General features: G+C 40.1%; 1 protein-coding gene across 1 annotated transcript in view; it reads right to left on the bottom strand.

The window, feature by feature from the left end:
* Positions 1-24,431, bottom strand: part of OTUD7A (OTU deubiquitinase 7A) — a 374,562-nt gene that overhangs the window by 47,014 nt on the left and 303,117 nt on the right. Inside the window, exon 7 of the mRNA XM_042941241.1 lies at positions 1,597-1,698. Within this exon, the coding sequence (XP_042797175.1) occupies positions 1,597-1,698 (102 nt within the window). The remainder of the gene's footprint in view (positions 1-1,596; positions 1,699-24,431) is intronic.

Below are 24,431 nucleotides of genomic sequence, written 5' to 3' on the forward strand. Positions count from 1 at the left end.
CTGTAGTGCTGAGAGGAGCAGTGCCTCTGCACACTTCAGTTTCTGAGGGCCAAAGGCATTTCCTTTGTAATGAGGCAGTTGTTTGACAAAGATAAGAGATTTCTTTTGCGTTCTTTCCAGATTTTACACACAACAAAGTGAAGAAATGTGTTCCACAGCAGGGGAATAGTTAATACATTGTGATGAAATATGACACAACTACCAAAACATAAGAAATTCACAATATGATTTTAAGGGAAAAATGCTGGATTCCAAACTGTGAACACTGTGAGATCATAATTTCACTGGAAGAAGAGACAAAATACACCAAAACATTAAAAGTGGCCCTTTCTGGGTGGTAGAATTGTTGATTTTTATTTTCTTACTGTGACGAATGTGGAATACTTTTATAATGCCAACAAACAGAAATGTGTTCTCTCTGGAATGGAAAGGAAGCAGGTAGGTGGGAGCCTTTGTGTCCCCCATCACCCCTGGCCAAGCCTGTGGAATGTGGCCCCTTGCTCTGGGGCTCCATTCTCCTCGGAGGCTCTCAGGCCCCTTTGCAGACCCAATGCATTTCCCTCTGTGGGTTTTAGGCATCTCACTTCTGTCCACTTGTTGCTGGAAAGGCCTCACCGCAGGGCCAAAGAGAGGTTTGGGGTCCAGCCCTTGCTCTGGGTCATAGCATCAACTGTATTTACCTGGGGAGGGGAGTTTGACCAACAAGGAATATTCCAATATGCCAACTAAGAATATTCTCATTTGAAAGTCCCATCTATGGAGAGATCCTTCATTATAGGACTGAGGAGGACAGCCAGCTCTTGATGCCTGGGTCCCTGGCACAAATCCAGCCCTGTCTGTTAAAACTGATCTGGCTTTATGTGTATAAGGCTGGGTCTAGAAGGGGTGCTTGAGCTTCCAGAAAGTCTACCATGGGCCCTCAGTTATTCAAATAGTGCCACTCATGCCTGTGCACCTGCTGGGATGGCTTTTTGCAACCAGGAAGCACACAACTCTGCTGAAGGTTGCTGACCTCTCTGCTTTATATTCCAATTACATAGATTCCCCTATGATTTCCCCAAATGATATCTACGTCTTTTTGTCAGTCCACGTGCATGGACTGCTGTCAGTGTGGTGGCTCTGTACCCACCCAACCTAATGTACTGCTCCCCAAACTTCCTGCTCAAGCCCAACCAAGCTCAGACCTGCTTCCAAACATCCTGTTAATTCCTGCCTTCATGCTTTTCCATGCAGTCTCCCTACCTGAAGTGTCCTTTTTTGTATTATTTCAAGTCCTTCAAGTCTCAGTAAAATCCTGCCTCCTCCAGGAAGTCCTCTTATTGCTCTAGGTCATGATGTCTAATCCCCATCACTGCAGCTCATGATTAGGCCTCTTTCTTTTATATTTTTATATATAGGTCTTTTCTCATGTGTGCTCTGTGTTCTCACCAAGCCTGCCAACTACTTGACAAGAAGGGCTGAATTGTGGCCTCCATCCCTTGGGGACTCTTCCAGCTGAGTGATGTGCATGGCTCTACTTAGCATAGGTCTGTCCTTTAACAATGAGCAGAGCAGGCCTGGGGTGCTGCCATCCTCTGTCTCTGTTGTAGAGCTTACCCAGAGAGGCGGCGTGTAAAAGGCAGTTCCCATCTCCTGTAGTGGCCAAAGGAAGAAGCCGTTTACAGCTCGTGCACACGGTGGACCACCAGTTCAGGCGACCTGAAACAGAAGCTCACTTTAGAAGAGAATCCCAGAATAGACCATTTGAATGTTTGCTAAGTAAGCATAGATATCAGCAGATGATTTTTGAGAGGGTTCTAGAAAACTTCAGTGGGAAAGTAGAACATTATGGTTATTTTCTCTTTAAGATAAGAAACGGTCAAATCCTCCCATCAATTAGCAAGAGGATTAAGACACTCAAGGGCAAAGCCTTTTCTCCTTGAATTTGGGAACATTTTACACACACACACACACACACACACACACACACACTTTCTCTGTGTGTAATTTCCTTGAACACAATTTCCCTTTCTGAAAGTTATTTTTTTCTCATATACCATCCTTTTTTGATGCATACATACCTCCAAAAGTATGGTTTACATTTAATTTAACACATCCAAACCATTATAGCTACTTAGGTATATTCCTGTTAAATCTCATTAACACATCCAGAGACTTCTGCTTCCAGGAAGATGGAGTAGACATACTTTCTCCTATTCTTTATCTTAAGTACAACTAAAAATCATGGACATCATGTGTAAAATAACACAGGAAGACTTAAAAGTGGAGGAAGGGGCAGACTGACCGGGAAACTGGGGATCTGAGAAGCAACATGGTGGTAGGCTCTCTGGAGTTTCTTTTTGCCCCCAAATCCCAGACCAGGTACTGGAGAAGTTGGCAACCTGGAGACACCAGTGGGGGCAAAGGAATCACACTCTCTCTAGACAGTATTCAAGGAAAGAGGCAGCTTAGGAATACAGACAGTAACTGCTCTATTTCAGTCAAGTGCCACAGAAGAAACTATACCTCATCATCGTCTCTGCCAGCAAAGGGCAAGAGGGGAGATGAAACTTCCAACCTTAAGAGACATAATGAGCTACTCACCACCCGTTCCCCCAGTGCCAGATGGTGTCAGAGAATGTTGAAAGCATTGCCAGCAACTCAGCCCTGCTGGGTGATAATATGGACTCCACCCCCCACCAACTGAGAACATATGGAGAACTTGGCCTTTCACACTTCTCTGGTGGCAATGAAGTTCCTCTGCTCCCTCCCAGCAGTACAAGAAGCCCATGCCTTCACAGGTGTCAACAGAGGCAGAGTGGAGAACCTGTGCTTCTACCCTATTCTGGCAGTTATTACCAATCTACAACTCCAGACATCAGATGAACAGAAAAGGAGAACCCATCCGACCTGCAGTAAAGAATACTAAAGGGATTCAGTAGAGAATACTGCAGGGTGCAAAGAAGGAATAAATGGGCTTTAAAAGGCATGTATGTTGATAAATGTAAATAAATATTAGCTGTTTAAAGCAATATCATAAATGCCTTTTTGAGGATTAAAGTATATGTAGAATTAAAGCACATGACAGCAATAACACAAAATACAGAAATGTGTAATAAATGACATAAATCCTAAGACCCTTACATTGACCACCAGGAAGTGGTAAAAGGGCCAACTTAAAGTAATTCTAATAGCTTGACAGTGGGCTTTGGAAACTATAGGGTAACCACTACAAGAATAATAAAAGAATGTATAACTGACAAGCAAGTAGTGGGGAAACCAGAATAATAAATATTCTTAAATAATTCAAAAGAATATTAAAGAGAAGAAAAAGGAGACACAATAAAACACAACATAATAAACAGCAATATAATGGATTTGAACCAAAATATATCTGTATTTATATTAAATGTGAGTGAGCTAAATACTCCAATTAAAAGATACTGTCAACCTTGTTTAAAAAAACAAGTATATGCTGCTGACAAAAGACACCATAAACATAATGACACAGAAATGTAACAGTAACTAGGTAGAGAAAGATACAACATTCAAAAACTAGGCAAAGGGGCTCTTGGGTGGCTCAGCTGGTTAAGTGTCTGACTCTTGATTTCGGCTCAAGGTCATGCTCTCGTGGTTCATAAGATTGCGTCCCACATCAGGCTTTGCCCTGACATCATGGAGCCTGCTTGGGATTCTCTCTCTCCTTCTCTCTCTACCCCTTCCCCCTCAAGCTCTCACTCCATCTCTCAAAATAAATAAATTAAAAAAACTTTGAAAAATAAAAAAAAAAAAGCAAAAATAAAGCTAGTGAAGTCCTATTGATATCAGATGTAGGTGACATTATTAAGGCACAGGATAAATGGATATTTCATAAAGATGGCACAATAAAGTCAAATGGAAAATATAACAACACTTAATGTGTATATACCTAAGACTTAGTCTAAAATATATATAAAGCAAAAATTGATAGACTCAAGAGAGAAATAAACAAACCCCAAATTCAAAACTGGAGGTTTTTAACCAAATTCTCTTGATAAATGATAGACTCAACAAACAAAAACTTCAGTAGAGATTAAATAGAATTCAAGAATTTGACATATATATAACTTGACATATATATAACACTTCACCCACAGACTGCAAAATAATTACACTTTTTTTTTCAAGTCACATGGAATATTTTCCAATATTGACCACATATTGGGCTATAAAAAAGTGTCAACAAATTTCAAAGGATTTGAAATCATTCATAGTATGTGCTCTGGTCATAATAAAAATAGATTAGAAATCAATGAGAAAATCAAGAAAAGTAGTCATCTTGGGCTGCTATAACAAAATACCACAGACTGGGTAGCTTAAAAAACAGACACTTATTTCTCACAGTTGTAGAGGCTGAAAGTCCCAGACTGAAGTGCTGGCTGATGTGGTTCCTGATGAGAACCCTCTTCCAGGTTTTCAGGTGGCAGACTTCATGCTGTATCCTCTCATGGTGGACAGTGAGCTCTGATCTCTTCCTCCTTTTGTAAGGACACTAATCCCATCACGGGGGCCCCATCCTCATGGCCTTATCTAAACTTAATTACCTTTCAAAGGCCTTACTGCCAAATACCATCACACTAGGGATCAGGGTTCCAACATAGGGATTTAGGGGGGACAAAAACATTCAGTCAATAGAAGTACCTTAATAAGGCAGTTTGTTCACTGAATGTGGCTGTCCCCCAAGGGGACTACCCTTTCAACTGCTTTCTAGGTAATGAGCAAGATGAACAGTATAGGAGTTATATAGACCTGTTTTGAAAATTCAATTCCTCCCTGGCCATTTATAGCTATGTTGCTTCTTTCTTTTCTGTAGTGGAAACCCTAGGCTGGTCTGTCTGGCACACCCTCTGGGTGGCAGTTTAGCCAAAAGGGAACCTAGGGGATTCATACTTAGTTATGATTCAGTTTTATAAAAATACTTTGTCCTTCTTATGGCTAACCTTTGTGGATGAGAGGTACAGTTGTGATTAGGAAGAGATTGAAAAAGAAATAGGTAAGTTACAGGCATTGTGATGGCATATGCCAATCTTGTGATAGAGGGGAGAAGCAACAACTCTAGCATGTGGGGAAAGAACATATCAGACTGCAGAATGTGTAGGGGAGGGAAGTACATTGATCATGTTTTACTTCTTAGGACCACCTTGTAGGTTTCCACATGAAGAAAAATGCTCCTGTGGGATATCCCAGATGTTGCACATGCCTCAAATATAACAGAATCTTTCTCCTGTGACTGAGAAGTCTCAGGGTTTCTGCCAGCATCCATGAAGCCATGGAAGGCTAATTTATTAGCTTTCAAGTAAAACTTTGGACATCTCACAGTTATTGACAAAAAACATAGGCCTCATAAAATACAAAGTTTACTATCCATCAGGGGAGGAAGGTCCCACAAAATACAATAGGATAGGTTGAAAATATTAGAAGAACAGGAATGAACACAACGTAGCCTGAGCCTTACCAGGACTGAAACCCGGCCTCAACTCATCGTTCTGTGACCAGAGTAAGGTAATCAGCCACAGAAGGTTAAGGGTGAGCCCTTTCTACAGGAGGACAACATCATTTGGAGTCTCTGAAATTTTATATTCACAAGGTCTATAAGGCAAGCAAAAAATTATTAGGTATGCCAAATCCAAACAAAAACAAAAAAACAAAAACCAACCAAACAATAAACCCCAAGAGTAACTGACTGAAAACCAAAAGGGAAAAATGGGGTAACAGAAAAAGGCAAACAGATTATCCACATTTTGAAGTTATCTGACAGAGACTTTAAGTCACTATAATTAGTATGTTCAAGAAAATAGAAAAAATGAGGCAGAAGCAATATTTGAATAGATAATCATCAAGAATTCTCTAAAATTGATTAAAGACACAATTTTTAGAGGGTCTGTAAATTCCAAAAAGAATAAATACAAAGTAAATGGCATACAGTGAAAATTAGAAAATTAGAGAGAAACTCTTAAAAGCAGAGGAAAAAGAGAACTATTACATACCTAGAGGAATAGTGATATAAGCCTACACAGAGTGGAATGAGAACATCAAAGTGCCAAAAGAAAATAACTTCCAATCTAGAGTTCTATACCCAGCAAAACTATCCTTCAACACTGAAATTGCCAGGAATGTAAGGTAACTTCCTCAATCTGGTATAGGTCACCTATGAAAAGCCTGCAGCTAACATGATACTTAATAGTAAGATATTGGATGATTTCAACCTCAGATGGGGAACAGTACTCAATATTGATGATGGTCTGAACCTGTGAAATAAGGTAAGACATTATGATAGAAAAGAAATGAATGGAACTGCACTTATCAGTAGATTACATAATTGTTTATATAGAATATACTTAGTAATCTACCAAAACACTCCTAAGCCTAATAAGGGAACTTTTATTTAGCAAGATCTCAGGAAGCAAGGTTATCTACAGGTATCATTTATATTTCTATTAAGTAGCAATATATGATTTAGAAAATGAAATAAAAAATGTAATACTTAGACATAACTATCATGAAAAATGTTATATCTAGACTGAAAATTATAAAAATATAATACATTCCTGAGAAAATGTAAAGATTTAAATAAGTGGAGAGGGTAATTGTGCACATAAACTGAACTCCTTAATGATTCTGCATTCTCTCCAAGTTGATCTATAGATTTAACAAAACCCCATGCAAAACTCCAGAAGCTACTTTTTAGAAGTTGACAACTTGATTCTAAATTTACATGGATAAAAAAAAAAAAACCTAGAACAGCCAAAATAATCTTGAAGCAGAACAAAGTTGGAGGGCTTACAGTTCCTGATTTGACAGCTGATTATAATGCCATAGTAATCAAGACAGTGTGCATATAAGAGAGACAACTAGATCAATGTGACAAAATATACAGACCAGAACAGACCCACACATTTATGGTGACTTAATTTTTTTTAATGTTTTTATTTTATTTTTGAAAGAGAGAGAGACAGAGAGACAGAGAATCCTAACAAGGCTCCACACTCAGTGAGGAACCTGAAGAAGGGCTTGATCCCACGACCCTGGGATCATAACCTGGGCTGAAGTCAAGAGTCGGATACTCAACTCACTGACCCCCCAGATGCCCCTTATCTTATATTTCTAATGTTATGGGAAATTACTGTTGATGTATCTTTGTTTTCTAATGAACCATAGTTGACATACAATGCTATATTAGTTTCAGGTGTATAACACAGTGATTTGACAATTCTAAACATTAGTCAATACTCACCCCAGTAAATGTAGTCACCATCTCTCACTATGCAACGTTATTACAATATTATGGACTATATTGCTTATGCTGTATTTTTCATCTCCATGATTTATAACTGGAAGTGTGTACCCCTTAATCCCCTTTACCTATTTTATCCATCCCCCTCCCCCCTCTCCTCTGGCAACTACCAGCTTGTTCTCTGTATTTAAGTCTGTTCATTTTGTTTTTGTTTGTTTTGTTTTCAGATTCCACATATAAGTGAAATAATATGGTGTTTGTGTGTCTGGGAAACTATCTCTCCTTTAAATACGAATGGTAATCTTGCCACATACAGTATTCTTGGTTGTAGATTTTTTCCTTTTAGCATTTTGACTATATCAGGCTACCATATGGTATTTGTGACATATTATTTTTTATTTGGGGAACAGAATATAAAAGCCACCTCTTGGGCCTTCAACTCTGTGGACTTTCCATCAAGTGAGAATGTTTCTAATAGATATTTCCAAGAAGTTGTGAAAACATTTGATTATTTTTTTTAAGAAAGGGAATAATACTAATAGGATTGGAAGTGCTGGGGGGCATCACACTATTTACATTCCAACAAGCCTTCTGTCATTACTGAGAATTAATTTTAATAAAGGGTGTTACTGCTTTCAGTCATCAATAACGAAATATGAAGGGCAAGAGTTACAAGTAATGCTGGGCGTTAAGGCTCTCAAAAGTACATTTAGTCCAGAGTTGGGAGAGTTATTGCTTAACAGATTACCACATTAACAAAGTTTAATATAATAAACCGTGTCAATAATGTGTTTAAACTGGATACCTATCTCCTCTACAGTGCTTCTTGGTTAAGATTCAGTAACTGGATTTTAATGGTAAGTGGTTTTATTCATACAAAATAATTGTACCCTTAATTCTAAATGAAAACATGTACTGAAATTAACACTACAAAATTAAATGGACAAGCCTCTATTATTGATGATGCTAATGCTTATGTTAACAAATTGGTGTATTCTCACCACTTGCAAATCATCTTATTAAAGCTAAATGAGAAATGCAATTAAGGGTCTTAACTGACAGTGCCACTGGATAACCAGTCAGAGACACAATTAGAAATAACATGCCATCAGTTGGTAACTTCTTTTTTTTCCAGGCTATGAAATAGCAACTTGTCTCACCTGACTTTTTCAAAGCCTTTTAAAACATCCAGGCTGGGAGACATTAAAACTGGGTTGCCACAGAACGGAAGAAAATTACAAGATTCTCGCACAGCATTAACAGAGCAGCTGTCACCTGAAAACCCAACACATTTAATATTAAAGTGGGATGGCCCCATTCATCCTCTGAATTTGTTTGAGGCTGACAGAGGCTCCTCTCAAGAGCCAGTGGGTACAGGGGTGTTAGCAGAGAAACAGAGGAAGGACAGGGAGGTGATATGCTAATGAGGCAGGTGATCTGCATTACTGGGCAGACTCCATGGTATGCTCATCTAATAGTATTCCCTTCCATTCTTGCTCATAGAACGCTGCTATGTCTGGTGTTTTTTAGGGAAGACAAGATTCCTTCCCTGTTCTGTGGAACAAATGTTGCTAGGAACAAGACAATACATGCAATTCCATGATCCTTGCCAGGGACCGTGTTGGTGTGGCCACATACTGTCACTCAGCCTAGAAGATGGAAAAGAAATCTGCTGGGGCAGCTACTAGGAAAGTGTTGTTCATCCTTCAGAAGGAACATAGACAGGGCCTCTCCATCCCTTCTCTGAATGCTGTTGTGTGAGGATATGTTGCCAGATGCATCTACAGCCATGTTGTATCCTGAATGGAGGCAGCACTGACCTGCTGAGGATAGAAGAGCAGAAATCTGGGTCCTTGCTGACACTGAGGAGCTGCCAGCCTTACCATGAGCTTCCTGTCCTCAGACTTCCTGTTCTGTGGGATAGTGATGGATTCTTGGCTGAAGGTCCTGCTGGTTTGGGTTAGTGTCTCCTGCTCACTGCAGGGCTGACAATAAATCACTCAGCTCTGCATGGGAGGGTGCACATTCCCATTTTACAGACAAGGAAACAGGCTCAGGGAGTCAATGAACATGCCAGGGTGCACTGAATCTTAAAGGGGCCATTGCTCTTCCAGGGCAAAATCAGATCATGAACAAAGCTGATCTAATTTACTTGGACACGGTTGAGTTTGTCGGCAAGACAGTTTTAACTTCTGTGAGCTGGTATGATTTCAAAAAATATATTCTTCAAATAAGTAGTGGAGCTGAAGCTCAAATTTGTTACTCTGAAGTCATAGACCTAGTCTTTCTACTATGCTTCCTTAGAGAAACAAGGTTGCTCATTCTCCTTTTCTGGCTCTTGCTCTTGCTGTGTCTTGCTTGATTTTCTCATTCCATTTTTTTTTAAGTTTACTTATTTTGGGAGAGAGAGCATGTGCATGAGAGCTGAGGAGGGGCAGAGAGAGAATCCCAAGCAGGCTCTGAGCCGTCAACGTGGAGCCCCATGCAGGGCTCAAACCCACAAACCATGAGACCTGAGACGAAACTGAGAGCCTGATGCTTAACTGACTGAGCCACCCAGGCACAACTCATTCCATTTTTACTATTAAAATTTTGAAGAGTGCCGAGGGAAGTACACCCATCATGCAGAACCAGGCCCCTGTGAACCCTTGAACCCTCTGTCATATTTACTTCAGCTCTTGCCTTTTGATGTAAAAGAAAAAATTAAAGATTAAGTTGAAGTTCCCTTGATGTGTCTCCCCAGTTTTCATTCTCATTCCTCCTTCCCCAGCAGTACCACTACATGATTTTGGTGACCTTTGCATTATAGAACATAAAAAAGATACATTAAAGGTTGAAAAATGTGTGTTGTGCACAAGGCTTATTCCTCTGCCTCTGGTTCCCACAATCAAAACCATGCTATTTCCTTCTTTCTCATATTCCTTCCTCCCTCTCTCCCTTTGTTCCATTCCCTTCTGCTTCTGTCTCTGCCCACAATGCCACTTGTTGGGATTGCCAGTGTTCAGGCAGAGAAGGACCATTCCCTTTCTTTTCCCATAGAGCACACAGATCAGACAGTCCACTGCTCTGACCTCTCTTTGTTCCAATGACTCTTCCAGGAACTGGGAGAGTAAGCCAGGGTCATATGGCCCCTGGGGAGATGTGGTGGGGAATAAGTCCCATTGGGTCATTCAAGAATTGGTTATGATATAATAGGCTGGTACCCTTGAAAAAAATCACTATCTGAAAAACAAAAGAAAAGATAGGGGCGTATTCTTTAAAAGAGGCAAAAGAGATATAACCAAAAGCAACGTAGGAATTTTGGTTGGGTCTTGGAATGAAAAAAAATTAGAAATGGGATTTTGGGGCTAATTGGGAAAATGTGAATACAGACTCTATGTTAGATAGCATACTAAATAAATGTTTATTTTTCTAAGGAGTGACAGTGTTCTGGCTTCACAGGAGAATTTTCAGATACTTATAATACACATTCAAAAGGTTCAGAAAAAAAGTTAGAGGCCAGGTTCTGTGTGGTAGGTGTGCTTCCCTTGGCACTTTTCAACACTTTCACAGTAAAAATAGAATGAAAAAAAAAGCTGAAGCAAACATGACCTAACTGAAAACTGGTGACTCTGGCCACAAAGTAAATAGGTACTAATCTTTCAGCTTTCCTGCAGATTTGAAAATGTTTAAAACAAAAAGAATGCCATGTGAGTTTGTTTTGGTTTTACACTTGTAAATGGAGAAACTCTATTCTGGTGCCAAAGACAATATCTATATAAATTAACTCATTTGTCTTGATTTAGTTTTTAAAAAGTGGTTGAATTCAGTTAAACACACTTGGGGGGAATCTAACTGGTGCAGTGACTAGTTTTACTAAATTTTTCTCTTCAATAGATGAGTTGGAATTTTTACAGTTTGGTTATAATTTTTGTATTTTTCAGAGACACAGAGCCCTGAAGCTTACAGGTGATTTCTCTGATGTGTCTCAGGTCGATCCCCTTTTGCATCCATGAGGACAGCATTAATAAATCATCATCCTTTTCAAGGCAGACATGCTAATCAATCATCAGTCTTTCCACAAAGGAAACAGAAGACCACTCATACTTTTCAATTCAGAGCTCTGTGCGATAATGACCAATTGCTTCATGTTGACAATGGGGACATAATGAATTATTCACCCAAAAAGCAGGCTTTGGAAATCCTACTCCTGTAGATCTGAGGCCAGAGTATGAGATAGTCAAGGGCTCAGAGAGGTAGCCAGCGGAGTGGTTAAGCACAGGGACCCGGAACTAGATTTTCTGAGTTCAAATCTCAGTTTCACTATTTTTTAGAAGGGTGACCTGGAGAAGTTATTTTGACTAATGTCTCAGTCTCCTCTTCTGAAAAAGAGTAGAATTTTTATGAACAATATGTTATTTACTATTTGGGAAGCACTTAAAACAGGGCTTGGCATATAGAAAGTACCATATATGTGTTTTTCTCAAAACAGGTCCAAAAACCTGGGTTAAAGTAAGGAATGTATTTATGCATAATCTAATGAGTGAATAAGTGAACCACACCCTTTTGGATTAAAAAGTACCTTCACATACCAAGGTCCTTTTGAGGGTAAGCAAAGAGTTGCTTTTGCATTTATGGAGAAGTCTAAGGGAGACTCTTTGCACTCAGACTACCCAGGGCTGCCCCGTGAGGTCTTCTGAGGCACAATGAGGCAAGGACCAGAAATTAGAGGAGCTGTTTAGAAGCTTGTACAGCAATGGGCCTTGCTGCTATACTTTCATTGAATTTATAAAAGTATTGGTTCAGAATGAATTGAAAGCTTAAAAAATGGTCTGTCAGTACAGAGAGCTTGAGAAACCCTACTAGAGGTCCCCAGAAATGCAAATTACACCCTTGAATCAAGTTAAACTTTTTGCCTACATTCACTGTTTAATTTGTAGTATTGGTAGAAAGATGCTTTAAAGAAAAAAGTTTAATAAGTCTGAGGGAAAAGGAATCACATTAGGAATATAAGAAAAGAGGAGGAGCCAAGGTGGCCTTACAGGTTATCATGTCCGAAAGACCAAAGAAAATGACTGTTTAAGAACACTTTACTATTTCTCATATCCCTAAAACCTCATATTGATTTTTACTTGTTATTCTCTATTTAATTATTCTTAATTTCTTTGTCATACTTAGAGAACCCAATTTGAAATATGATCTTGTGTGCATGTGTAAAGAACAGCCAAGAAAGCGGGAGCTGAATGTTTTGTCCTCAGTCATTAGAAGACAGAAGCCCCTCTTCCTGAAACGAGTGGGAGGGACAGATTTAAAGAGAAAAAGGAGTCAGAGGAAATAATCCTCCTTGTCAACACTCCTTTGAAATGTATATCCAAGCCTGAAATAAAGTGTGGTCAATCCCCAATGACCAAAATACAAATATGGAATGAAATTAGAATATGCACCAACTCTGCATCTCCTGTGGGTGAAGATATTTTGCCTGTTTAATTACTTCACAAGAATCTGCAAAAAGGCTTTGAGATTCTGTGATGTGGGGAATTGGGACCAGGGATCCCCCTCACACCACGTGAAGTTAGGAACCTCAAGAACTATCCCCTAAGTGTAAAGATCAGAAATTATTTTCCTCCTGGCAAAGGAAGCTGAGAGGGAAATATGTCTCTTATAGGCTGGGCTTAGCAGAAAAACAAAACAAAACAAAACAAAACAAAATAAAACAACTCTTTCCAGACATGTTGTAACTATTGACTTGGCTCTGACTTGAGCCAAAACTGATTTGTGGCTTGAAATGTCTAAGCAAAGAAATTAACATAAAGATTGGTTATAGGATGGTAATTTCCTTTGGGAGTCTGGCATAAACAAAGAAACAAATATATCACTCAACATGGTTGAGAACACCCTCAAGTCAGGCCATCAGACTCCCATGGATAATATCCTGCTCACAACCCCAAATTACAAACCCAACAGGAAAGCAGACATCATGAATAAGAGTTATAGACCCCAAGTCATAGCTACCTATGAACTTGAAGATAAAAATGTACAGCTACAGACTATAAACAAATATGCTTAAAATGTTTAAAAGACATAAAAGAAGGAAACAATTAAGACCAAAGCATAGGAAACAGATTTGGAAAATAAAAATAGGACTTAAAAATGGAAGAGGATTGGGGCACCTGGGTGAAGTCGGTGAAGCATCTGACTTTGGCTCAGGTCATGATCTTATGGTTTGTGAATTTGAGCCCTGCATTGGGCTCTGTGCTGACAGCTCAGAGCTTGGAGTCTGCTTCAGATTCTGTGTCTCCCTCTCTCTCTGTCCCTCCTCCACTTGTGCTTTGTCTCTCTCTCTCAGAAATAAACATTAAAAAAATTAAAAAAAAATGGAAGAGGATAATAGAAATAAAACACAGTTTTACATTGAATTAGACAATGTCAAAGAAAAAAGATATGAATCTAAGTCAGAAGAAATTATTTAGAATGTAATTAAAGAGGGAAAGAAAGAATATGAAAGACAGGCTAGTAGACATGAAGAACAGACTGGAAAACTCTAACATTGTCTAACTGAAATTCAGAGGCAATACTGAGGAGATCTCAATGGAGGAATTTTTCAGAAAAAATATATAGAAATAAATTCAAAGATTTAATAAATGTAAGACATTCCAAGCAAGAAAAATAAAACTAGTTTACTCCTTGATATACCCTAGTGAAACCACAGAATATAAGAGAGAGAAAATATCTTAAAGTAGAATAGAAAAAAATCATCTTCAAAGTAGCAGACTGACAGCTGATGTCTCAAAAAAAAAAAAAAAAAAAAGAAAGAAAAGAAAAAAGGAAAATAAGCCAATGCAATATCTTCAATGTGGTGAATGAAAATAACTGGCAACCTAGGGTACTCTGTCTAGAAAAAATGTTTTTCAGAAATGGAGGTAAAACAAAGGCATTTTAAGACTAATAAAAATGAAGAGAGTAAAATCAGCAAGATGCCCAAGGAAATTCTAAAGGATGAACTTCAAATGGAAGAGCTAATATGTAAGAAGAAAAAAGAAACACAAATGGTAAATATATGGATAAGTCTAAATAAACACTGACTGTATAAAACAACAATAATAATGTCTGATGAGGGTAAAGCATAAAATTAAAATAAATGACAGTAACTTATAAATCAAGAAGAGGGAGGGTGCAAATAAAATTAGACTAGTCTAAGGTCTCGGTATTGTCTGGGTATAGGTTGAGATGTTGATGAATCTGGGATGTGATTCATATACATGTTATATGAATTAGGGTAACCTCTCAATAATAGAAAGAGGAAAAGAATGAAGTAATTAAAAAAAGACATATCTAAAACATGAGAATACAAAAGTACTAAATGTAAAAGTATGGCAAATGGTGCTTCAGACCAATTTTAACCTAAAGAAAGCTAGGATAACTGAATTAATTATCAAATGAAATAAACTGAGAGGAAAGAAAGCATTACTAGTGTTAAATAACACTAAACACTAAATAAGCTCTCTTTAAAATGTTCAGCACCTCAGTTCATGAGGAAGACATAACTTTAGTTGCTGTATTTAATGACACAAATCGATTTAAAAATCCATTAAAATAGAAGGAGATATAAACAAATGCACAATCATAATGGGGAATTCTCATGCATCAGTAATTAAGAGTTCCAGTAAAAAATAAATACATAGATTTTAACAACATAACAAACGACCAAATGTACATATATAAAATAATGCAGTCCACAATAGAATACTATGTTCTTTTCAAGAAGACATGTGACATTAAGAAGACAGAAAGATCATATTCTGGTCGTTAAAGCAAAAGGTCTCAATAAATTTCAAGTCAAACAGATCATGTTCTCTGACTATACAACAATTAAGGCAGAAATCAATAGTACAAAAGCAAATATTTAATGTCCTTTCCACATATTTAGAAGTCAAAAAATACTTCAAATAATTCATAGGTCAAAGAATAAATAAAAATAAAAATAAGAATACTTTTGAATTGTACAATAACACAAATGCTATATTTCAAAACTTGTAGAATGTGGCTAAAATAGTAATTGAGGAAAATTAATAACCTTAAATACTTATGAGAGAAAAGAAGAAAGATTAAGAATTAATGACTTGAATATTCATCTCAAGAAGTTAGGAAAGGAACACAGTAAATAAATCCAAAGTAGAGGATAATAATATAGATCAGGAGTCAGTAAACTTTGGTCTGTGGGTGAAATATGGCCAGTGGTCTATTTTTATATGGCCTGAAAACTAAGAATGTCTTTTGTATATTTAAAAGGTGTGTGTGTGTGTGTGTGTGTGTGTGTGTGTGTGTGTGTGTGAGAGAGAGAGAGAGAGAGAGAGAGAGGGAGAGAGAGAGAAAGAGAGAGAGACGGGAAGGGAGGGAGAGAGTGGTGTGTGTGTGTGTGTGTGAGAGAGAGAGAGAGAGAGAGACAGACAGACAGACAGACAGACAGAAAGGAAGGGAGGGAGGGTGAAAGGAGAGATGGGTGTGTGTGAGGGAGAGAGGAGAGAATGAAAATGTGATAGAGACTTATGTGACTGGCAAAGCCTAGAAATATCCCTCAGATATGAATGGGAAATAATGGCACTTTCAGACCAATAAAAACAGAGGGTTAACTGCCATCAGGCCTGCACATAAAAACAAAACTAAAATCATATCATACCAGGATGGTATAACAAGTCTAAATCTGTAGCTTCAATGTATATAAAACAAAAGTTGATAGAATCAAAGGTGAAATAGACAAACCCACAATCACAGGGGAGCCTTTAACATACCTCTTTCAGTAGCTGGTAGAACACATGGATAAAAGTTCAGTTAAAGATAGAGAAGATCTGAACAACAAAATCAACAAAGTTGATATAATTAACACATATAAAACACTATACCTGAGAAGGACGGAATTCAAAATTTTTTTAAGCACACAGGGAGTATTTCCCAAACTTCATCATATGCTGGGTCATAAAGCAAGTCTCAATTAAATGTCTGAAATCATTCATTGTATATTCTTTGACTATAGAGGAAGCTAGAAAAAAACCACTAAAATATCCCACATTTTCTTAGTCATTAAACAATATACTTCCAAATAACCTAGGGATTAAAGAACAAAAATTGCAAGAGAAATTAGAAATGTTTTAAATTGAATGATAAAGCAAACAACACATCAAAAATTGTAATATTCAGCTAAAGCACTGCAGAGAGACACTGCAGAGAGATGTGTTGCATTATAGCGTACTGCCAAAGATATAATGGCATAAGCTTACATCTCCTGAAGCCAGGAGAAAGAGTAGCATATTTAACCCAAAGGAAGAAGATGAAAGAAAAAAATAAAGAGCAGAGATTAATTAAACAAGAAATAAATGTACAGTAAAAAATCCAACACAGGCCAAAATAGATTCTTTGAATAGATAAGTATAATTTTTAAGTCCCTAGCAATATTATTAATGCAAATAAAAGGGAATTACTAAATATCAACATGGGAAATGAAAAAGGAGGCATCATCACAGATCCTATATACATTCAAAACTAGTGAGCTTAACACCAATAACTAAAATGAAAAGACAAATAATATGGAGCAACCAGAACTCTAGACAGTAGAGGAGCAAACTGGTACATCTGCTGAAAAATATTATAAAGCTAAACATGTGTAAAATCCTATGACTCAGCAATACCACCCCTAGGTATGTTTCTGCAGAAATGTATACACATGTTTACCAAAAACATGTATAAGAATGTTCACAGCAGCACTATTTATAATAAAATACTGGAGACAACCCAAATGTTATGGACTGAATTACCCACCGCCCCAACCCTGCAACTCATATGTTTAAGCCCTAACCCCTAGTGTGGCTGTATTTGGAAATGGGGCCTCTGAGGAAGTAATTAAGGTTAAATGAGGTCATAAGGTTGTGGCCCTGATCTGAAAGGATTAATGTCCTTATAAGGGACACCAGGGAGCTTGTTCTGTTTGTCTCTGCACCTATGTCCTGAGGAAAGGCCACATGAGGGCACAGCCAGAAGGTGGCTGTCTACAAGCCAGAGAGAGTCCTCACTGAGAAAACTGCTTTGGATGGTACCTAGGTCTGAGATTTCCAGCCTCTAAAATTGTGAGAAAATAGATTTCTATAGTTTAAGCTGCCTAGTCTCTGTTTCTTTTTTTTTGTTTTGTTTTGTTTTTTTGTTTTTTGTTTTTGTTATGGCAGGCTGGTTTAAGGCACCAGATGTCCATCAACAATATAACAGATAAATAATTTGGAATAGATGCATACATTGCAATATCAAGAGTGGTAAGAATAAATTATAATTACACTTAACAATATGACTGAATCTTACAAGCTTAATAGTAAGTGAAAGAATCCAGATTTAACCCATTTATGATTCCATTTATATAAAGTTCACAAAGAGGCCAAATAAATCTATGCTGTTAGAAGTCTGCTTTCTTTTTTTTTAAAGTTTTAAAATGTTTATTTATTTTTGAGACAAAGAGAGATAGAGAGAGAGAGAGAGAGAGAGAGAGAGAAAACACGAGTGGGGGGAGGGGCAGGGGAGACACAGGATCTGAAGCAGGCTCCAGGTTCTGAGCTGTCCACACAGAGCCCAATGTGGGGCTTATGCCCATGAACCATGAGATCATGACCTGGGCCAAAGTCAGATGCTTAACTGACTGAGCCACCCAGGTGCCCCAGAAGTCTGCTTTCTTGATCTGAATTTCTAGATAGGAGTCCTTGTTATAGAATGTGTTGTTATGCACTGAACTGTTTTCATACTTTCCTGTATGTGTGTTATGTTTCAATGAAGAGTTTATAAAAAAAAAAAAAGGGTATTGGGCCTAGCTCTGGAGACTACATCAAAAGAGAGAGACAGTTGGAAGACGCTGGCACCTGAGAGGGCATTTTGAAGGCAAAAGAAAAGACCCAGGGGGTAAGATTCCGGAGAGCTCGTGCTTGCTGGATAAGAACCCCACTTTGCAAATATTTACATTCCACATTAATTTCCCCATACACTGCAGAGGAGTGTTTCTGAAATGTCAAAAAGGCAGTTTCAATAAAAATAAGACTATAAAGTCAATAAAAATAAGACTAAGTCATAAAACCACTAACACATACTGTAACTAAAGTATATTTCAACACAACATTTTTCCTATTTCTACACTGAATTGTTGTTAGACTGGCTTCTCATAGATCCAGCCACCATCAATTTTATTTTATCACTTTTTAAATCATCTGACAATTCTGTTTTCTAACCATTCCTTAGATACCCTCCTTCACTTTCTTTTTATTTCCAATATTTGGATTGCCAAATCGAATCCGTTTTGGTGCTTTATTTTTCCTCACACAAATAAAAATGAGAACAGTGACAAAACAATAGTGATAATGAATTTTTTTTGATCGTATGAGATCCGTCCACTAGATATATCACATGAGTTTCATTTATTACTACACATTATTAAACTCTGGGATCAGTCACCACATGTCAATGCAAAGATTGGGAGCTGTTGTAATTTGTGGGGCCCCCTCACTTTGTCTCCTTGTCCAATGCTTCAGCTCAATGCCATCAGCAATATGTTCTTCTATGACTGAATGAACTTTGCTGCTTACTTCATATTTGGCCTCTCAAAGAGCAACCCCTTGGAGATTTTCTCTGGTATTGGTGATTTGCCCTTTTAAGAACATTAAGAAATCATGCAATTATTATTTGGAATGAAAAACTCAGCAGAAAACAGCCTGAGGGAAAAGGTGACAGTTTGCAAGGTTCTGAGTAGAGCTGAAGAGGTGTGGTGGAAAGAGCAGGGTGGGAGGCACCTAGAGCCAGTTTCTGATGGCTCTGCCATTTTGCAGGCTAGGTCACAACAGGTGAATGGAGATGCTTCTCTGAGTCTTCCCTTCCTTACCTGTAAAGTGGATGGATATCAAACAGGCAGCTGATGGGAGATGTGGAGGTCAATAATGCCAAATACTGCACAAAGCACACTGTTGATGCTATGAAAATACATTGTGGCTATTATTATCAAAAGCACAGTGTCATAGTGCCTACTCCACCCTGCTTCAGATACCACACCTTTCAAGAGAGCCCAATAAGAGGGTCTGCTTTCCTCAGAGGACTCAAAAACATGCTGTTTGAAACCTGAAACCATCAAGAGTGGGATTCAACCCAAACATACTACTTATCCAAGTGAAATGGCTAATAAAGGCACATGAGGAGGTTGAGAAAATCCCTTTGACCACAATACATTCTACATGATTTAATCTCCCAGTCTGGATCTTTAAGCATAGCAGGATTGTCAAGCTTCAAATAACAACATCGCATCTGTGGTAGGCAGACTTCTTGGGTGGCCTCAAGTTACCCACCTCCTGGGGGAATCCTCTCTCCTTGAGTGTGGGTGGGATGCCACCCCTATGACTAGATTACATTTCCTGGCCATGTGAGGGGTTTTGTATATGTAATCAGTTGACTTCTCAATTGACGTCCAAGGGAGATTATCCTGGGTGGGCCTGACCTAATCAGGTGAGGGTTTTAAAAAGGGATTTGATGGTCAGAGAGGCAGAAAGTCAGAGAGAGGAGAGAGAAGAAAGGAGGAGAAGGGATGAGTGAAGAAAGGAGAAGAGGGAGAAGGGAGAAGAGAGAAGAAAGAGATCCCCTGGGTGGTCTTGAAGAAGTAAACTGGAATGTTGTGTAGAGGGCCATGTGCCAAGCACCTAGGTCTCTAGAGTGGTCTCCAGACGCTGAGAGCTTCCCCCACCAAGAGCTATCAAGCACACTGGAATCTGAGTTACTTAGCTGTGAAGAACTGAATTCTGACAATAACCTGAGGTGTTCAGAAGTAGATCTCTCCCTAGCTGGGCCTCCAGCTGAAGGCAGTCCCCGACAAGTGGATTTCAGGCTTGAGGGGCCCTGGGCAGAGGGCCCAGCTAACACATCCACACTGCTGATCCACAGAAACTGCGGGACAATAAATTTGTAGCTGTTAACTGTGTGGTAATTTGCTACTTAGCAACAGAAAATGGATACAGCATCCTTTAGCCAGAAGACATGCAAATCAGAATTCTGTCCATTTGTCTCACCTTCCTACCCTGGGAGAGTTTAAAAAAAATTTTTTAATGTTTTTTAATTTGAGAGAGAGAGAGAGAGAGAGAGAGAAAGAGAGAGAGAGAGAGAGAGAGAGAGAGAGAGAGAGAGAGAGAGAGAGACACAGCATGAGGAAGGGGCAGAGAGAGAGAGGGAGACACAGAATCTGAATCAAGCTCCAGGCTCTAAGCTGTCAGCACAGAGCTCAACATGGTGCTTGAACTCAGAAAAACTCACAGACCACAAGATCATGACCTGAGTCAAATCAAGAGTTGGATGCTTCATCGACTGGGCCACCCAGGTGCCCTTCTTATGGCCACTTCTAAACCTTCTCTCCTCCCTCAAGACAAGCAGCCCCTTGGGAACCTGCACCAGGAAGCTTGCTGTTCATACTTTTCCTGTTATAGTTCTGCCAACTTCAGGTCACTGCCTCTTGGTCCTGGAGACATTGGCCCCTGGCAGAGGGACTGCCTCACCACCCCTTCCCCAGGCAGGCTTAATTATTGTCCTCAGGTCACCTTATACATATCATCACACACTACCCATGTCATTAGGGTTCTCTCTCACAATGTCTCTCCCCTCTGGTCTGTGAGCCCAGAGGGCAGGGCCATATCTCCTCTGTGGGGGCTAAGACACAAGGGGATTGAATAGGCACTGAACTGATCTTGGAGATGTGGTCCCAGTGGCCCCAGGCCTCCCCTGCACTGGTAGGAGAAGGAGCAGAATGGCCCAGAGAAAGCATGACCTTCTGATCTGAGGGAGATGGTGACATTGCTTTACATGCACAACATTGAGCCTGTCACTCCAGGCCAGGTGAGGTGCTCTGCCCAGAGGTAGGAGACCAGACTCCGTAAGTTTTGGAAGCCCCTTTGGTAGGATTCCATTCTCATCCTCCAGATCTCTTTTTTTTTTCTGTTTACTTCATGAATCCAATGTAAATAGTGCCATATCCCCCCACTTATGAAAAGATTTCCAGGGGCGCCTGGGTGGCTCCAGTCAGACTAGTGTCTGACTCTTGGTTTTGGCTCAGGTCAGGATCTCACAGTTTCGTGGGTTCGAGCCCCACATTGGGCTCCATGCTGATGTTGCAGAGCCTGCCTGGGGATTCTCTGTCTCTCCCTCTCTCTGCCCCTCCCCTACCTGTGCTGTCTCTATCTCTCTCAAAATAAAGAAATAAACTTGAAAAGAAAAAAGCTTTCCTACATTCTCAGCAACCTGACGCTTTGCATAAAACAGGGAAAGCACCTGAAGCTACCTGAAAAGGTGCTCATTTTATACAATTTAGATAATGCTTTTGCCTCAATCCTACCTCCCTGTCTTCCTGTATGCTGCCACGTTCACTTTCTAGAAAATATGTCATAGGATTGGTCACCAATGTTGTGCTCTTAGGGTAGGGAGAGGATACCCTGGAAAGCAGCACATGTGTTAGATATCTCATTATCCTCAAAAGCTTAAAACAAATAGAAATTCAGCACATTAACTGCTCATCTACCTCAAGTAGTGCACACTGTGAAGCCGTGCTCCAAGGGACAGAATCTGGCTCATGTCAGACCCTAAGCAGCTTGCTCTTCTGGGGGGTTGGGGGGGGCTGCTTTCCACCTTGTCATGGGCTGTTCCAGGACTCGGAACCCAGAAGAGGAACCACAGAGGTGTAAATTCACCACACAGCTGGCAGTCATCTTGCATCTGGAAGGAATCCTACGTATCTAGAAATTCTTTCTCATCTAGAAGGAATCTTGTATACCTAGAAGTAATCTTTCTAGGTCTGGGAGTTAATACCATCTGAAATGGGGCACCCTCCTCTTTCGTGCTACCTTCATTCAAATTTCTTACAGGGAACATTATCATTTTCTAAATCTCAGTCGAGCCCACGTATTTAGTCCCACTTGGAAGGTAACTGAATCATGACAAAACTTAAGTATGTGCCTGGGGGATGGAAGCCAAGGCTTAGTGGTTTGATTTCAGTTGGCTTCCAGGTGAAAGAGTTCTTAAGGCTGTTAATCAGATGTGACCACCCTGGGAAGGTGACCCAGCTATGATAAATGCCAGTGTTTTCCAGCCTCTGCAGAACCAAAAATGGCTCGTCTCCAGTCAGACCCAGGATGGGATGCCCAAGATGAAGGCATTCTTCACACAAACAGTGTGATTGGGAACAGGGTACAAAGCTCCTATTTCTAGCTTTGACAGAAAGGTCATTCAGTCTCCTCACACAATAACTTCACTTAAGAACTGAAGACAGACAAACAAACGTGGGAACTGGCACTGTGAATAAAGAAAAAGAAAACAAAAAAAACAAAAACTTGAGCTCCTGCAAAGCAGAAAATCATGGGTGAACTCCATCAAGGGAGGCTGGGGTATTACGGGGGAAGAACTATTAGTCACTCATTCTGCCTTTTCCAAGCATGCATCGTTCCTGATTCATACATGATAATGGCACCAATTAACTTGAGCTTTGTAACAGATGGTTACCACACAGTTTAAAAAAAGATGTCATTTTGCTCATCACCCACTAAGACACTGAGAGGAAAGAAAACAAAACTTGTTAATTCTCTAGGAGCAAGATTAGCACATCTTGCCCTAAACGTGACCCTATGATTCTTTTTAATGTCACTCACAGGGCGACTCCACCCACCCAGGGTCACTGACTGATCCCCCTTCTCTGGGCATCACTGTGCCTTGCCTGTACTTCTGTGAGTCCCTCCTGCGGGACTGCAATGTTTTGCTCTAGGTCTGTCTTCTCGGCATTTCTGCCCAGCTCCAGACCTCCTTATCCACCTGGTACTCAACACAGAGCAAAGTTGTGCAGTGGGAGGTTGCTATTAAAGCTCATCTCCTCCCCAGGGATTTCTTCTCCTACTTCTCCCGTTTCAAACTCCCATATCTATATCCTTAACCCAGGCCTCTCCTGACCTCCAGACTCTCATGTTCAACTAGACAGCAATGTCACACAATGTCAGCAAAGTCTCACTAGAATCTCTGAATTTGCCTGCCCCTCCTGGCCCCTCCATCGCCCCCCCAAGCCTGCCCCTCCCCCAGGGTGTCTGGATCTCCCCATGGCACCATCATGCTAAGGAAGGGCAACATTCCTGGGGTCATGCTTGACTTAGCTCTTTCTGCTATGCCCCCCATCCAGTCCATCAACAAGTCCTGTGGGTCCACCTTCAAAACAGATCTTGCTTCAATATCTAGCTTCTAGCTTTTTAAATATTTTTTAAATGTTTATTTATTTTTGAGATGAAAGACAGAGAGGCAGAGCATGAGCAGGGGAGGGGCAGAGAGAGAGGGAGACAGAGAATCCAAAGCAGGCTCCACACTCTGAGCTGTCAGCACAGATCTGGACCCGGGGCTTGAACCCACGAACTGTGAGATCATGACCTGAGCCAAAGTTGGGCACTCAACTGACTGAGCCACCCAGGTGACCCATCAATATCTATCTTCTTCTTGTTACTTCCACTGCTACCCCCACAGCACTGGCCACCTGTCCTCCCCTGGGTAAAGTAGCCACCTCCTCCCAGCTCCTCCTCCTTCTCTTCCCCCTTAGAGTCCATTCTCAACAGAGCACCAGAACACATCAAATGTGTTTCTAAAAATGTCACTCCCTGCTCAAAACTCTCCTGGGACTGCACATCCTACCTATGGTTATGCCCAAAGGCTCACAATGGCTCCAGGGGCCCCTGGCTACCATTCTTCTGCCTTCCTTTCCATCTCCTCCAGCCCTCGTTCCATCTGCCCCTATGCCTGGCTTTCCTTACATGTGCAAGCCTTTGAAGCCAAGCCCTCTCTGCCAGGAATGCCAGAGCCCCATGTCTCCATCTCTCCCTCCCCTGCTGCCCTCAAGAGACCTGCCTCGGTCTCCTTCTCTTCACCTTATATCCCCTACCTTGCTTCTCACTTTCTCCACAGCTCACCACCTCACTTCCCATTTATGTTCTACCTTTGATTGGTTTTCTTTCCCACTAGAATTTAATCTCTATGAGTACAGGAATTTCAACCCAGCACCTGGAATGAACAGGCTGTTTCATGGGAGCACAGTGTTGTGTTGGGTGACCTTGTCTTGGTTTGGCAGCTGTCACACATCTCTGACTACAAATGGAAAAAAGTGAGGCTCCAGAGGGTCAGGTAA

Source organism: Panthera leo, chromosome B3 (genome assembly GCF_018350215.1).
Source record: "Panthera leo isolate Ple1 chromosome B3, P.leo_Ple1_pat1.1, whole genome shotgun sequence".
NCBI lineage: Eukaryota > Metazoa > Chordata > Mammalia > Carnivora > Felidae > Panthera > Panthera leo.